We start from the raw sequence: 16964 nt of genomic DNA, 5'->3' as shown, positions 1-16964 counted from the left end.
TCAAAGATGTGCCACTCAGTTCACTCTGGAACAGCTAGTACATAAATACAGCACATGACTCTTCAGTGACAATACTTTGTTAATTAATAGAATAGCCCAGTTTACATTTCACAGAATGGAAAGAAAAGGTTGACATCCCGCTCTGAAATGTTTGGCACTCCCAAAGAGCCAAATTCAGAAGTGGGTAGAGATTTCTTTTCTTTTTCTCTCCCTACCTGCCAAATGGGGCAAGCACCCCTACGCAGTGTCTAAAATTTTATCTGAAACGCTGAAGGTGATGTTTCAGAGTCATTCTACCTGACTCCCTGGGTGTGCCTGGCTGCTTCAGGTAGGTTCATAAGGAGCAAACAGGCGAGTTACGTTTTTCTTACTTCTCCTTTGAACCAGTGAAAGAGTTAATTTTAATGAGAATGTGCAAGAATTATAGTGTATGTGCTAGGGATTAAAGATCAGCTATTATAAATTGTCAATCTATAAGCCACCAGCCACTAGCTCGCATTGCACTTTGACCTTATCTTTATATGTAACAGGGAAGATCTGTTCTTAGCCCAGACAGGAGGGGACCGCTACGGCTGCAGGAGCGGCTGGGTAGAAGACACAGAAACTGTTTATTACATGAGAGATGGATACGATATTTGGCAGAAATAAAGAAGAACATCCAGAGCCCATAAAAGCTGAGGTGCAAGGTAAGTGATAGAAAATCTGTTCTAATACGTGCCAGTTACTTTGGTGTTTTCGAATGGGTAAACACTGAAACACTTGTTCACCCAAGACAACACTGAAAGGGGAAACTGAGAAAGCGAGAAACTAAGTGAATTTTGTTTAAAGGACTGATCTCAGATAATATTTGTGCCCTGACTGTGGGATTTTTCTCGCTTCACGGGCATTTCTGTGTACTTTTCCAGGAAGTCTGTTTGAACAAGATTCACTGAAGTTGGTGCTGAGGGACGAAGTCTCGGGATTTAATCTGGGGACACCCCCTCCCCCAGGGCTCTGCTCAGGCGTTTCGGTTTCTCCTCTCTGTAACCCTTCCCTACCCTCCCTCTGTCTGCTCACACTCTTCCTTGCCTCCGGGAGAGAGTCACTAAAACTGGGACTCTTCAACAATAGTGTTTCTAAGTAGAAAAGCAGCAGTAATGGATGCCACTGTGTACCGTTAAAAAGAGGGTTCGGAAGTTAATCCAGTAAAAACTGCAGAGTATCCTTCAGCGAGATAGTTTAAAGTGGCTCTCTAGGGATGAACGCTTGATCAATCTATTATTTTTACTGCTTTTTTTACTTTACAGAAGAGTTTTTTGCTACAGCTACAGGAGAATTTTGTTGCTGAGAACCCCTATTTAGTAAATATATGCTGCATTGTTCGTAATACGTAGTCCAAGAAATGGCAGGCATCTAATACCAATTTTAAAGTCACTTCCCAAGTACAACACTTAAAAAGATGACAATTAAAACTTGCGTGACTTTGTTGTTGTTGTTCAGTTTGGTGGCTGAATTGGAAAAGATTTTGTTTCAAGTCAGACAAAGTGCTTTGTTATAATTTGCGGTGGTTTTATGCCTTTCAATTTCTTTTGCTCAAGATAAAAACTTATTATTGAAACATTTGAAGTGTTTGCAAACAAACCATTTATCAGACCTGATCTGTATTATGGAATGGTTTAGTTGAACAAAGACTGCATATTTCAGTAAATAAAATTATGTATACAAAATATTCCTTCATTGGTAATGATGATTCAGTATAATGAAAATCATGAAAACTAAAGAGAACTTTGACCTCTTTAAATACTTCACTAGCCCTGAGCTCTGCCAGTATTTTGGCTCCTTGTTACTCAATATGGACACTCTAAATATGACCCCGTACTTCTAACGTCAGCCACAATTTAACCCATGCTCTCGTAAACACTGTACAGCCATGTGGTTGTATGAGACTCTGTTGCTATGATAGTTAATAAACTTCCAAATATTTGGAGACTTTACTGTGTCACTTTTGTGTCCTCATGTGGTACAGAGAAGTATCATTATTTCCACTTCAGATAAAAGTCTGAAGCAAAAAAGATACAAGGTCCAGGTTTTTAAAACTATTTAAGCACGTTAGGATGCTGATTGGTACCCAGTGTGATTTACAGAAATTCTTAATTCCCGCTAAGACAAAAGGTTTTAATCTGAAAACCTCACTGGATGACCCTTTGCTCCATTGCTTTTCATACTGGAATTATGCCAGAAATTGCACCGAATTACACCGGAAGTTTCAGACGCTGCATCAAGTCCACAGTGCCTTAAAAAGAAGATCCCCTGTTTTCCCTGTTTATCTCTTCCAGCAAAATTATTTTGTTGGCTTGTCCTGGAACTTTTTGAGCACCATTATTCTGATATAGAGAAATAATCTCTAAACAAAATTTTTAGCCCTAGGAATTGCAAGTTGTTCACTGAATTGCAGAAATATCTGCTTTTCTTGAATGATGGGCCCCAAAGCAGAAGATAGTTTTACTGGATCAAAATCCCACAAGACCTCATATGCAGCAGAAGTATTACATTTTCGCTGCAGGGAAAGCAGGACTGGTTGCAGCAAGACCACATGCAGTCAGCCCCAGCGCAGTGTTAGCATAAGGTTTTTGCAACCCATGCTCGTTGTACAGATTTGCAATCATAAATGGCATTGGCAGGAGGGTAGGAGCACAGCAGACTACACTCACTACGCTGCAGTTGCCCATAGTATTGGAGAAATAGCAGAGCCTACAGTCTTCTATTGCCAAATAACAGAAAACTGTAGAAAGGGAAGTGGCAAGAAGAGAAACGCTTGTATTTTAGGCATATAAGCAGACTAAACTTCTTTAGCAATCAATGTTCAGTAGTCAGCCAAACAAAAATTATGTATCTCTTTTGAATATATACTTTCTTAAGATCATAATCTTATTCTTTCTGAAGGATTCTTTTCTTTTGCTAACTTGTGATTTCCTCACTGTCTTCTCACCAACTACTTTTAGTTACTCAAGTTTTGTGCAATTATCTGTATTAAGGGTTAAACCTTGTTCATCTTATACAAAAAAGTACTATAATTATTGCCTTGGAACTTCTTGCATTAGAAAGGCAAGTAAGGTTTGGTTTTCAAGACTCTTCTAGAATATAATGATAATAATAATAATAATAATAGTCCATCAATTGTGTCAACAATTTTTTATCTTCTTCATGTATTCCAGAACTGTAACCCTAATGAAGTTGTGTGAGTATTGTGGCATACAATATTAGTTGGTTAGCCTGACTGAGAATATATTTTAGGTAAAGCTGACATTTACTCCATATCCTTCCTTTGCATTTGGATGGTTTTTCCTTGTGCCCTTAATGTCATTTGTTTGAAGAAATGGCAAATGTCCTTGTCTCCCTTACCTATAAAGGTCAAAATTCAGGAAATATTCTCTTAGAAAGTGGCCAAAGTCCCTTTAGAATCTCAGAAAGTCTTACAGCAAAACAATTGTTACTCTCTGCAACTGCATCAGCTTTGACAAAATCGACTATTTCCATAGGAGGACATTTCTATCTGTTGTAAAGGGACTATTAATAAGAAAGTTTGTCAACATATTCGACATAGGGTCACAAACTAAATGATAAGGAGAATTAAAAGTTCTGAACAGCTTTTTATGCAGAGACAATGTTCAGTGCAGGAATTGTGTGGAAAAGTAGTATGTGATCTTAAATGTTCCCTCAGGAGGCATACACACAAAGAAGCAAGTGAAGCTTTTAATTTAATATCTGATATACTTTTGTTCAGCTCTTTAACCCTAATGGCATTCTTTAATTGTTGTTATTCTGTGTGTCAAATGGTAGGTAATGTATTTCTTGCAGGGATTTGACGAGGAACATTTCTTATTCAAACCTCAGCGGTACTTGTATATTTTCAGTATAATATTCTTACCCTTTATTTGTGTTCAAAACGTCAACATTATGACTAGTGTCACAAAAGCACTCCCAAAATGACACTACATTATGCTGTGTAATTTAATTAATGAAATTTTTACTGGAATTCATTTAGCCTGAAGTTTAACTTGATGTACTGAAGGCCAATGCAAGTCATATAACCTATAAAATATGTTTATTTCTGATAAGCTCTAGCTTTTCCTGGCATGAGTAAAAGGGTTTAAATGTATCACTTTAAAATCTGAGTGCAGGAAAGAAAGGTCCAACTCTATTTACTTCCTGATATTTAGAAAATTACATTCCAGCAATCTCATCTTCTTGTAGTAATCTCATATAGCAATATTCATGCAGAATATTACTAGCACCACATTTCTGAGCAGATCATATTTTAGTTAACCCAAATTCCAACATAATTGTATGCTATTACAAACCTTGACACACCCGCAGTCTGCCTGCCTATATGAAGCCTATGCCCTTAGGAAAACTGTCCTGTAACATGCCCCTCACCTAAGTGAATGGATACTGGTATCTCCTTTTTGTTCATAGGTCAGTTGCCCGCTTGGTTGCAAGGGATACTTCTCCGAAATGGCCCAGGGATGCACACGATAGGGGACACTAAGTACAACCACTGGTTTGATGGCTTGGCTCTGCTGCATAGCTTTACATTTAAAAACGGTAAGTTGTTGCACATCAGATTAAAAAAAGCTCAACAACCCAAATCTTGGTGCCTTATGTTGCTAATTCTGTTCTGAGTTTGATTAGAATGTTGCAGGTTTCGTCTGCAGAGTGGCATGTGTGGTGAGGTGATAACCGCTTTGGGAAAAGTCTCTGCAAACATACACTTACGTGTCGCTCTCCACAGCTGCGGTATCTCTGCAGCGCTGTTATCAGAGATAGACTATATTGTCCTTTTTTTCTGGAGTGCCGAAGTTCAATATTGTCTGCACTGCAGGATAGCCTGCAACCAGTGCTGAGCAGGTCACTGCAGGGCAGCCTTTGCCTTCCACCCAGAGCAAGAAAACCTCCCTTGTTTCAAACTGGATCAACCAAAAGTACTGTAATATCTGGAGGTTTTTCTGATGTGGATGAACAACCTAGTTTCAGGGAAGACTAACGTTTCCCCTTTGGTATTTGGTTGCAGCTGTAACAGTTGCCAGGAGAGAAACTGGGATGCTACATCACTTCGCAAATCAAACGTCACTTATGTGTACTTGACACCCCTACAAGCAGTCCTCCTACTTGTCATCCTTATGGAGGGAAAACAGGCAGCTCCTCTACCCAAAGCAATTTCATTTTTTGTTTTCAGTTAAAGCATTTTTTATCAGTTCAGCTGTTTTACAGTGTGAGGCAGGATGTTTTACACCTAGATTCTTTCCGCAAGAAGTATGTATGTGTCTGTAAAAGAACTGGGTTTTACTCCTGTCATCCTCCATTCCTAGTGTTTACTTTTTAGTTTCCATTTCTGTGATCAGAGGCATTTAATGCAACTGCAGGATCTCCTTGCCTGCCCAGCTCTACATCCTTAACAAAATAACCTGTAAAGAAATGACCAGTGTTTTTTAAATTGCCAGTATATTTTACTTACCTAAAGCAAACAGAGCTCAGTTAGTTCAAGTATAGTGGTCCATTAAATTGGTCAGGATAGACACTGATTCCTTCAAGCAATTTGTTACTCTCTTAAAACTAAATTTTGCCAGTACAGGATATTTATCACCACCCACACATTGATGCATAATTAATCATTTTTACACAGATTGTTTTGGTTTACTGGAAGAGTTTATCCAAATCCCTCCTTTCCTCTCCCCAGTCCCCCAGTATTGTCCAAATGTGTTGGTAATCAAGGAAGCTAGACAATTGTTACCAATCTCAGCAGCCACAAGAGCAGTCCTGGGTTCCTTAGAGAGCTGAAAAAGCCTTCCAAAACAGGGCGTTAGGCACATTGTTGGTTTCATTGCAAACTTTTCTTAGCTAAAGGACAGCTGCTTGAGAAACTCTTTCTCTGACTTTACCTATGCTAATTTTCTAAAGAACTCCATATGAAGTGTGATGGAAACCTGTTTGGCCTTTGTCAGGTGAAGTTTACTACAGAAGTAAGTATCTCCGAAGTGACACATACAACTGCAACGTAGAAGCAAACCGAATCGTGGTGTCTGAGTTTGGAACTATGGCTTATCCAGATCCATGCAAAAACTTATTTGCCAAGTAAGCAATGCTTTTTCCAACAAGATTCTTCTATCTACTTCTCTCTCCAGCACAGATGTCTTTCTGTTTCCCCTTGACACATATCTACAAATACAAAATTTGTTTTGTAAATTTACAATTGCTAAATATTGAAAAGGCCAAGAGACATATCCAGCATTGTACTCTCTATGGGTTATTCTAAGGCAAATATTTTAACTTCATTTCATCAGCAATATTGGCTGTTTCATTCACTATTGCAAGTAGATTTTGTTGTAATTTTGAAAAAACATTTTCTTTTTCAAGTGTTTTGCGGAAGTTTATAAAAATGATACACTGTAAGGGGAGAAGCAGCAAGAAAGGAAAAGATGAAGAGATGGGGGAGGAATTAATGCAAAGTTTATCAATAAAAAGAAGAAAAGCATCAATCACTTCAAAAAAATCAGAAAAACTTCTGGATTAAAGACCACTTTTACGCAAAAAAAGAAAGTGATGAAAATTTTCCATTGTTTCTTGAGTCATGTGCAGTGCTTTGAAGGACTGCACCCATAGGCCTGAGCTAATCTTATGTTCAAAATCAGAACCACTTGGGATCAGTGCAATAGCTGCTTTCGTGCCGTTAGAAAGGATGATAGGCTGTATATAAGAGGCAAGGTGTAAGCCATCATGTTATCACTTGTCTTGTAAAACTGGCTGTGGATATTCCCTGACAAATGCAAGTAGCTTACCCATCTCTTCTTCCTGGCTGAACTACCTCTAATGACCTTGAATGTGATATTTGGTAAGAGCACATGCATGGATAGTTATTGCAAAATAGTTGATATGTTTTAAGTTGGTACCCTGAGATAAGGTGCTTTTCTTCCCTCTTCCAGCACACAGGGTAACACTGGCATTTTAAGTTTGAAAGGGATATAAGCAAATTTGTCTTGGCTTCAAGTGAATATGATAAAATCCTACACTAAGAAGGAAAACTGTCAAGCCCACATGTGAAGTTGGATCTTCTTTGAAATCATAATTGTGATATGGGATAACACCAGGAACAAAAATATTCCATCAGGGAGTATATGGATCCATCTATTTTATGAAGGCATACCCTGAAAAACCTACCAGCTTTTAGGTAGAAACTGTTAGGCCAAATTCTCACAAGGTATGCACAGGAGAGCGTGTAATTAGCCCATCCTGATAAACCAGTGCATATGTTACAGCTGACAGCAGGACTGGACCTGGGCGCCCATTTGTGTATGGAAAAACAGTTGCATGCATGTCCTTAACCCTCGCCCAGGCCAAGGGCGTTGAAGAAGCCCATCTCCTCTGCTTTTCCACCCTTTCCACCGAGGCAGTGTGGGAGGGGACAGAAGAGGGCACAGCAGGGGAGGGACAGACCCAGCTCTGTGACCCTGCTGCTGTGCACAGCCCGCACTGCTCAGGTGACTTCTGCTTTGCACAGGGTAAAAACTAATACAGCTTCTGCTGCTCTAATGAACCGACACGAAATTTCCCTCCGTACAGGGCATTCTCGTATTTGTCTCACACCATTCCTGAGTTCACAGACAACTGCCTGATCAACATTATGAAAACTGGCGATGATTTTTATGCTACCAGTGAGACTAACTTCATCAGGAAAATTAATCCGCAGACTCTGGAGACATTAGAGAAGGTATAAATGACTGTCTGTTGTTCTGGTTCCTCATCTGCTGATGAGTAAAGTTTCAGGCTGACTCATAAGGATCCTTTAACATGTGCAGAATACAAAACTGGAAAGATACTTTTCTTCTTCTACTATTCCCTTACTTTTGAAATCATGGTCAAGTGAAATAGTGGAGATACCAGATCTTTTAAGAACTCATGAGTTCAAAATTAAATCCCAAATAGTTTGGGAAAAGCTGGGCTTTGAGCCATTGTACATAATCTAGCAAGGCTGCAGGAGTAATACCACACATCATGCTTATGGCATGATTATTTTGGATGACTTCCATTATTATGCATCTGTAGTTATCAAGTGATTTACATAATTAACAATTCAGTAGGTCAGTTATATGACTACTTTTCAAGTACCTTATGCAAGATATTACTTAATTATTAAAATGAAATCATTGAAATGATTCAATGACATTGAAATATACAATGAGTTTTTTTCTAGCATGCAGTACAGTTTGAGTACAATTTCCAAGTTTTAAATCAAGTAGAAATGTTTTTGCTCCAGAACATTGCTAGATGCATAGCCCTGTTAAATAAACTACTTTCAGGATGAAATGGGCATTTGCAGAGTAACTTCTTTAGCCAATCCTCCCGTTGTGTTACATGGCTGCAAGGGAGAGGTGAATGTAATTCAGATTCTGTAACTTGTTTTAGCCTTGAATTAGGAAATCATTTGAGTACCTACATAAGTCATTTGGCTTAACTGTTTAAATTTCAAGGCCTTTTGAAAATGGGGTACCAATAAAAGGCTACCAGTGCTAAAAAGCTGGTGGATTTGTGGTGTTAGCTGAGATCAATTTTAATTCTCTTACACATCTCTAAAATCTCCTATTGTATCATTTTCCAGGTTGACTACAGCAAATACGTAGCTGTAAATGTGGCAACTTCTCACCCGCACTATGACAGTGCTGGAAATATTCTCAACATGGGTACTTCAATAGTTGATAAAGGGAAGACAAAATACATTCTATTTAAGATTCCTCCCTCTGTGCCAGGTAAGATATGTCTTTTATCAGTATTTTCTAGAAACTTGTTAGCAATTTCTTTCCTTCTGAGGTTAAGGGGTGGTGATAAAGCTCTTCTAGAAACTGATGGCGTTCATTTTCTTAATTTTAACTTATTGTGCTATTACAAAGGTTCATCTTGAATACTGTGTAAACAGGGTATTTCAGTATGAAGAACCTTGCTTTCAGAAGAATTTGCTTTTAGAAGAATTCTACTTTGAATATTACTGTAGTGAACTAACTCTTTTAGAAGAATTTCCATTCCCTGTATTCTGATGGGTAGAGGGAGGATGAAAAGAAACAATTTTATCTATAGGGCAGTATATATAATTTGAAGTTGTAAATTTTAATTTGCTTCATAAATGAAAATGCTCTTAAAATGCTGATACTGTGACTACAGGGAAGCGTAATACCAAATAATACCTAATATAGAGTTAATTCCTCTCTAACCTGGTCTACACTAGGCCTTGCTGAAATACTGTCCTTTGTTCACAGAGCAAATCACTTGCTCTTTTTCCCTCAAGACAATCTTTTTTTTTTGTGTTGTTGTTTAAAATCAGCTGCTAATGTGATGTCTGTCCTCTTGGTTGAACAATCAAGAGGCCTTCCACAGCTGAAAGATAAGTTTGTAATTTCTAGCTGGGGCTCAAACAAAGTCAGTATAGATCAAACAGGAACATCTCCTTAGAAGTTCGAAAACATGGGGGCATTTGAACCCCCTTGTAAAGCTGCCAATTTAATTGAACACCTTTCTCTTCCATGCTGGAACTTCTGAAGACAGTAACCAGTGGAATCAAATACTAAGACGAAGGGGCTCTGTCTAAATGGATCTGGCATTGTGATATTACTGCGTTGCTTCACTCAGATGCAAACTTCTATGTTAATTCTGCAGGAGGAAACAAACCACTTTCTTAACAGGAAAATGCAAATAAACCTGAGAGGAACCTGTTCTTTCCTACTTTATACATGGGAGAAATCCAAGCACAAGATTGGATTGGAATTTATTATAAATATAATTCTATTTTTTATCATTTATGTTCAGAAAAAGAAAAGAAGAAATCTTGTTTTAAACATCTGGAAGTGGTATGCTCCATCCCTTCTCGCTCTCTGCTCCACCCAAGCTATTACCATAGCTTTGGAATCACAGAAAATTACATTGTCTTCATAGAGCAGCCATTCAAACTGGATATTGTCAAAATGGCAACTGCTTACATCCGACATGTGAACTGGGCTTCCTGCCTTGCCTATCATAAGGAAGATAAGGTATTTTTCCTAATGCTGAGCAATGGAGTCAGCCAGGCCAGTGACCTCTTCCACACTGTTCTGTTGTTCATCTGGTTCATTAACTCCAGTAATCCCTCATTTTTTTTCAACCCTTGACTTTCATGTTGCACACTTTTTTTAGAAGTTGTATTTCTTTGAATACTATCTCCCATCTCCAGAAATTTCACAAATAAATATCTGATGCTGAAGGGCTTAAGAAAGAGGATAGTTTGGCATTGTTAGAAATACTGTGTGCTAGCAGAGAAATTCAAAACTGCACTAGCATCCCCGACACATACAGTTGCTCCTGGTCCAAACAAAATACTGTATATTGTGGACGAGATCTGCTCTAGATCCGTTGCATCAGATAGGAGAGCCAGACCGGTGGAAAAGCCTGCATCCAACAGAAAGAGAGTCTTTCACTGTGGCAACTGAGGAAAAAAACTGTTTTCTGAGGACCTTATTTCCACATGCTCTGGCCATCAATAAGTGGGGCATGCTGGGGTAGGGGGCACCAGCACAGAGCACTAAGACTCTGGACTAAGGCAGATTTATTTAACTTAAAAATAGAGCAGGGGATTTTCCAGGTTTTACCGGAAAACTTCAATCCTCAGCCTAGCCCAAATAGTAATTTGCAACAGTAAAATGAGTATAAAGCACTTCCACATTCATTTTCCTCCTGCATTTTTTGGTCTTCAGGTTGGAACCTCTTGTCTTCTAGCAGCAAATCCTAAATTCTTAATATGCTTCAGTAGAAACAGACAACACATTAGAATGTTGATGGCTATCATTAGAAAACAGTAACTATTTGCTGATCATTAATGGTTTTAAATAATGTTTCCTATCTTTCAGACTTGGTTTCACTTTGTAGACAAGAAGACTAAAAAAGAAGTATCCACCAAGTTTTATACTGACGCTATGGTGCTTTTTCACCATATAAATGCTTATGAAGAGGATGGCCACATTATTTTTGATATTATTGCCTATACAGACAATAGCTTATATGATATGTTCTACTTAAAAAACCTGAATAAAGACTTTGAAGAGAGCAACAAACTTACCTCCCTACCAACCTTCAGACGATTTGTTGTTCCTCTGCAGTATGACAAGGTAGAAAGAAAATGGCTTTTTAATCTGTTCTTTGATCAGTAATTTAAAATACATCGGTGTGAATAATGGGTGAATTAATTATTAGTTGCCAGCCCTTATGTGCAAATTTCTGATTCTTTAAAGGTAACGTATACACAAAGTGTGGAGGAGTTTTGTTTTGTGTATGTATTGTGAGAAATGGCAATGAGCAGCTGGACATACAGTTACATGGATCTAGGTTCTGATACCATCCATTATGGAGAACAGGGCTATTGAGCATACATAATTTCCTTACCAGTGAGATTATTTGTAAAATGCTACCAAATACGAGCAGATATATCAACTTGTCTGTTGACTGGAAGGGCATGCATGAGGTTTTGCACAATCTGTTTCTTCCGCTTTACTGGAAGCCTATATATAATATATGCACGCTCCCAACTGTTGCAATGGTTTTAATAAAATTAGAAGATTTCATTTAAGTGTGAGATTTACCAGGAAGAGGAAAGATTTTATCTTTCAGTGTAATTTAAAACGTCGTTTTACATCATTGTTTGTAGGGAAGATTTTATACTGCCCAGCAACTTGGGCAAGTTTCTGCCTGATACATTTGGAATGGATAATACTTTTTCTTTCTACATCCTAGAATCTTGCTGCTTTGTTGCTGTCTCAAAAACAGTTATGCAGCAATGACAAAGGTTGTGTTGGATCACACCAGCTATCCAAACTACCCTGCAATCTTAAGAATTCAGCAATAGTGTATTAAAAACAAGTGTGTTACACCTATTTTTGCACTTGATCTACAGCAGGTGCAAAAAAACCAACCTTGGTGACTTTTAGTGGGAATTTGATACCTAATTCCTTGAAACCCATCTTCATTAATTAAATTCACAAACTATGTAATCCATTTATTGTGCTTCCGGGACATAGCCATGTCCATCTAAGCCTTTCTAAAGGCTCGGTGTGATTCAAAATGATTACTCTATGATATATTAAAATCCCCTGAGTATAACAAGATTTTTAATGAAGAGGTCAGAATCTAATGTTACAAGATAAACACCATAAGAAGGAACTTCTTGAAACTGGATTATTTGTTTAATCCCCAAATAGTCTATATTAATATCAAACCTGATGAAAGATCTAAATTAGAAGCATGTTCTTAGAGACACATTACTTTTTCAACTCATGTCTCTTTCAGGATGCCGAAGTAGGTTCTAATTTAGTCACACTTCCATCTATCGCAACTGCTATAAAAGAGAAAGATGGCAGCATCTACTGCCAACCTGAAATACTATGTGAAGGTGAGACATATCCATTACACAAATCTCAAATATGTTCTCTTACACACACGTAGGTGCATTCTAATAATGCCTAATAGCTGTTCATATATGTAAGATCTTTATAAAGCTAAGAGAAACAAAACTTTTAATTAATATGTTTAGTGTAGATATTGACAATACCTTTCGCTTCTTTACTTCCCTCCTCTGGGTCTATCCAGTAATATATGACCCTGAACCTCTCAGATATATATTTATCAAGAGTGAAACCCCTTAAATGTCTGAAGTTACATCAGTTTTATATTAATATAGGATCCCAAGTCTGATCTTACAACTATTAATATGGCTTGCAAAGCTACCTGTTACAAGAGTAATTTTAGTTAAATAGGTCTGTTATAAATAGTAACTTCAGTTATTGCTGTATTTTATAAAGATTGCCTTTTAAACTTTTTTCAGGGGATAATAACAGGAATATGTAATGTATATATATTTACCTAAAGTGAAAGTAATTTTGTAGAATGGTAGCCTTCAATTATATCTCAGATGTTCACATCTCATGTATTTATGAAGAAAAAACCAAAAAACAAACAACCCCCTCCCCTCATAAGTTCCAGTATAATGAATCCCTAAGAATGAAGAATTGTCATTTTTGAACTAACAACCCTGGCTTAATTATGTTGTGTTAATATCCATCTTCAGCTTTTTAGAAATTCAGACATACAAATTCTATGCAACGCCTGTTTTAAATACTGTCAAGACTTTTCACAGGGCAAAAATCCTGAAGATTGGCATATGTAAATGTACATTTGAGTTATTTTTCTTCTCTTGTTCCTAAGTCTTGAACTTTATTTTACCCAGGGATAGAACTGCCTCGCATCAACTACGACTATAATGGCAAAAAATGCAAGTACGTCTTTGCAACTGAAGTCCGGTGGAGTCCAGTTCCTACAAAGGTATAATTAACATTTACAAAGTCAGAAACTGTATTTATAGAACACAGATCAAATTTAAGCAGTTATAAGTAGACCATGCTTTACTAGTTTGGCCCAAAATATAGCCTAATCTGCATTCATACATGCAAATTCAAAATGCGTGGTTCTGAGGCCAGAAACTGCACTCTTTTTCAACATCAAGTTAAAGCTTCTAAATGACGACATTGCAGTTGGGTACTATGTTCATAAACTTCAGCACTTGAAAGCAGGGAGATGAAAAGTTGGACATATGTTAGCTTACTTGTATGATTAAAACAGCCTCACTGGGCCCAACTATGGAAACAATGTATCTTCATTTTACTAGTTGAAAATCTAGAACATTATTATCAGCTGTTAAAAACATGTAGTTCCATAGGCAGCAGAAGAGATGCTTTCCTACAGATGTGACTTGAGATTGGACTCTCGAGTATTCAATAGTGTATCTGTTTCTGTCAAAACTTTTCCCATTGGTGGGTCATTCACATGCAAAGAAACGTGAAATGCCTAAATTCTTATAAGGGTAAGCTCATGTTGTACCATTTCCCTCATAAAGTATTAATAAACTCAGGCTTCTTTATCCAGCTTTATATTTCCACAAAGTCTCTTGAATACAATAGTTAGCGAGACCCTCACTCTTCTGCTAAATTGGGCTGAATTTCTGTAATGTGCCAAGAGCTACAAAGGAGAGATTAGGAAAAAGAAGTACTAGGCAGACATGCATCTGTAACATTTTTTCCCTTTAGGAAACCTAACTAAAAAAATAAGTTACTACAACAGTATCTAATCAATTAAAAATATTAAAACAATACCTAATTTTTCAGAAAGCTTTATCTTTTGCTAGCTAGTTCTGTATTAGAGGGTAGCAAATGCTTTGTTTGTGTATGCATGATGCCAACTTCTCAGGAGACAGCCTAGAGTACAAATAGATTAAGATGAAAAGTATTAATAGTTGAAGGTAAGAGTATTGTACAGACAAACTCAGTCTTTATAATTCTTGTTCTGTGACTAAAAGGCAGCGCAAATTGAGTTCACTGTTGGTTCTTGTATATAATTACCACAACTGATTACAAAATAAAGCTGGATTTCTGCATGATGCAAGAAAATTTATTGCAGCACATCTGACAGTAGCTCAAACAAATCTGCAAGTTTGTGATTTCCAGTGTAGATAATCCCTGCTTGACTTAAATATAATAAGAAATGCTGTTAGAAGATATTTTTTTTTCACATCAGTTGCTCTTTGATGAATGCAGGCACAACAACAACAACCATGTATAATCCTTAGGTAAAGTCTGTCAGCGGAATTGCTGTCATCTTGGTTAGAAGGGAGAATTCTTCCAAACTCTTCCTCCAGTAATTTGAATAGTTTCATTTTTGTGTAAACATATTTTTTCACTAAAGGTCAAAAGGCAAAAGAATATAGCTGCATCTGTATGGGCAGAGAAAAGGCCTTAATAGAATTGAACTGAAAATGCCATGCATCTCCACTGGCGATTGGTTTGGTCAGGCACTTGACCCATTAATGAGAAGAAAATCTGTACTCTGTTCCTTCGGTAAATACCGGTATCTGTGTGGAATTCTTGCCCCATTGGTTTAATCTTTACACATCACTATTAATAGCCTTTGTTCTGGCATATACTTAACAATAGAAGGCCTTGAGAAATATTGAGGTCACAATAAAAGGAAAATAACTCACAGGATTAGAAAATGGAAGGTTTAAATCCTGTTTCCTGCTTTACTACAGAATCGCAGTGATTTGGCGCAAGAACTTAGATGTTCTGGGCCTTGGACTCTTCCTCTGTCTTGTGAGGGCATTATTTATAGTGAAGGTTGTCTCATGATCTGTTAGTATTTGTAAAATACTTAAAGCCCATAAATGAAAGGTGCAATTGTAATCTAATGAAATGAAACGAAAAGAACATTGTGTGATTATGCAGCCACTAAATGTGACTCTGAAGTTTAACATTTTCCAGGTGTTTCCTTCTTGTGATGACACATGCCTTGTTGCTCCTTAACTCTTAGCATTGATTCCGCATGCCAGCAGTCTGTTCACTTTGTGCCTTTGGAATAAACCACTGTCTGGGTCACTGACATTTTTCTTTTCTGGTCACAACAATTTAGATTATAAAATTTAATATCCAGACAAAGGAAATGCTCCACTGGGAAGAGGACCATTGCTGGCCATCTGAGCCCATTTTCGTTCCCAGCCCTGATGCAAGAGAAGAGGATGATGGTAAAATAATGACAACATTCTGAAAGCTGGGGTTACATGAGTTTTGCATTAAATCTTACAAGTTTCATTGTTCTTAGTAAAGAAAGCTGGTTTGATGCTTCCACTGTGAGATTAAAATTAGCACCAGCCATTTTACTCCTGCAGACAAAAACCCAAAGCAACAACAGACCAAAATCAACTGTGTAATGTCCCAAGGTAGCCATAAACAATAAAACAAATGCTTAGGACTTTCCAGAGAGCCACTCGGAGCTGGATTTATCAAGTTTGGAGCAGCTGAAGCTGTGGGAAGTCAGTGTTGTTACAGATGAGAACATGAAGTGGCACTGCAAGTATCCCAGTAATCTCGATCCAGTTCTGTTCTCAGGTGACTCCTTGTAAAGGCAAATGGCAAGTAGCTGAAGGGATGAGTCCCAGAACTGCCAGGCACACAATTCAGCATTGGTTTGCTTTTTTCCTTCCCAATGAACTGCAGGCAGACCAGAAAAAAGCACAGAAAAGAAGCATTCGTTAGTTCTTTAGCACTCTCAGTAGACTTCTTGACCTAGTAAGCACTTCCAGTTTGTGCCCTAAAATCCTTAGGAAACAAGAATTGTTTCCTGATGGTGTTATCTTTTCTGCTTGGTGTAACAGTATGTGTTTCTAATTCTTCATTTGTATGTCACAGGCATTGTCCTGACCTGTGTTGTGATGTCTGATCCAAAGAAAGCACCCTTCCTACTTGTCTTGGATGCTAAAACTTTCAAAGAATTGGGCCGAGCCACAGTAGATGTAGAAATGCATCTAGACCTGCATGGAATGTTTATACCAGAGAAAGATTTGAAGACTGAGACTGAGTAAAATGCTATTTATCCTATTACACAGACTGAGACACCCTTCTGCTGAATGTGGGATAATATCATTCAGGAACAACCTTCTCTTATGACAAGAAATGACTACTTATAAGAGAGAGCAATAACTTTTATTACAAATAATTATATGCACAACTGGTACATAACTATTCCAAAAGAAGAATGATCAGTATTAAGTGCTAATGTTGTATACAACTCGTGGGGCAGGGAATAGAAGAAAAAGGTGACAAGAAATGTTTTATTCGAGTAGAATATAGCTTTCTGAGCAAATGAAGTACTGTATTTATAGGGTGATGCATGGCATGAGTCACATATGTCTGCAGGTCAGGTAACTTTCATGGACTGTTTCAAGACTGCAGCTCACGATGAAAGTTGTCTCCTGCCAGAAAACCTCATGTTAAACTATCTGCTGTGATACTAATAATTCATGGCAATGCATTCTCTTGGTGCTTGATTTCTTAAACTCCACCATAACCAAAGTATTACATTGAGGTGCTACA

At 37.6% G+C, this 16964-nt stretch overlaps 1 protein-coding gene across 1 annotated transcript; it reads left to right on the top strand.

Annotated features, from left to right (window-relative positions):
- Window positions 1-560: 560 nt before the first annotated feature.
- On the top strand, window positions 561-16499 carry BCO1 (beta-carotene oxygenase 1). Its single transcript, XM_009277303.2, has 11 exons — window positions 561-686; window positions 4456-4584; window positions 5982-6111; window positions 7597-7744; window positions 8633-8780; window positions 9832-10052; window positions 10905-11162; window positions 12337-12439; window positions 13274-13368; window positions 15505-15616; window positions 16281-16499. The coding sequence occupies exons 1-11, from the start codon at window positions 623-625 to the stop codon at window positions 16451-16453; spliced, it is 1581 nt and encodes a 526-aa protein (XP_009275578.1). The 5' UTR covers window positions 561-622; the 3' UTR covers window positions 16454-16499.
- Window positions 16500-16964: the final 465 nt, after the last annotated feature.

This window comes from Aptenodytes forsteri, unplaced genomic scaffold (genome assembly GCF_000699145.1).
Source record: "Aptenodytes forsteri isolate BGI_AS27 unplaced genomic scaffold, ASM69914v1 Scaffold50, whole genome shotgun sequence".
In the NCBI taxonomy this organism is placed as follows: domain Eukaryota; kingdom Metazoa; phylum Chordata; class Aves; order Sphenisciformes; family Spheniscidae; genus Aptenodytes; species Aptenodytes forsteri.
This window is presented reverse-complemented; position numbering and strand designations above follow the sequence as displayed.

What these genes read in the sequence shown, in the direction of transcription:
- BCO1 (XM_009277303.2), top strand. Translation starts at nt 623, where the DNA reads ATGGATACGATATTTGGCAGAAATAAAGAAGAACATCCAGAGCCCATA. An exon ending in CATAAAAGCTGAGGTGCAAG is followed by an intron (nt 687 to 4,455) that starts GTAAGTGATAGA and finishes TTTTGTTCATAG; the next exon opens with GTCAGTTGCCCGCTTGGTTG. An exon ending in TTCCTCTGCAGTATGACAAG is followed by an intron (nt 11,163 to 12,336) that starts GTAGAAAGAAAA and finishes TGTCTCTTTCAG; the next exon opens with GATGCCGAAGTAGGTTCTAA.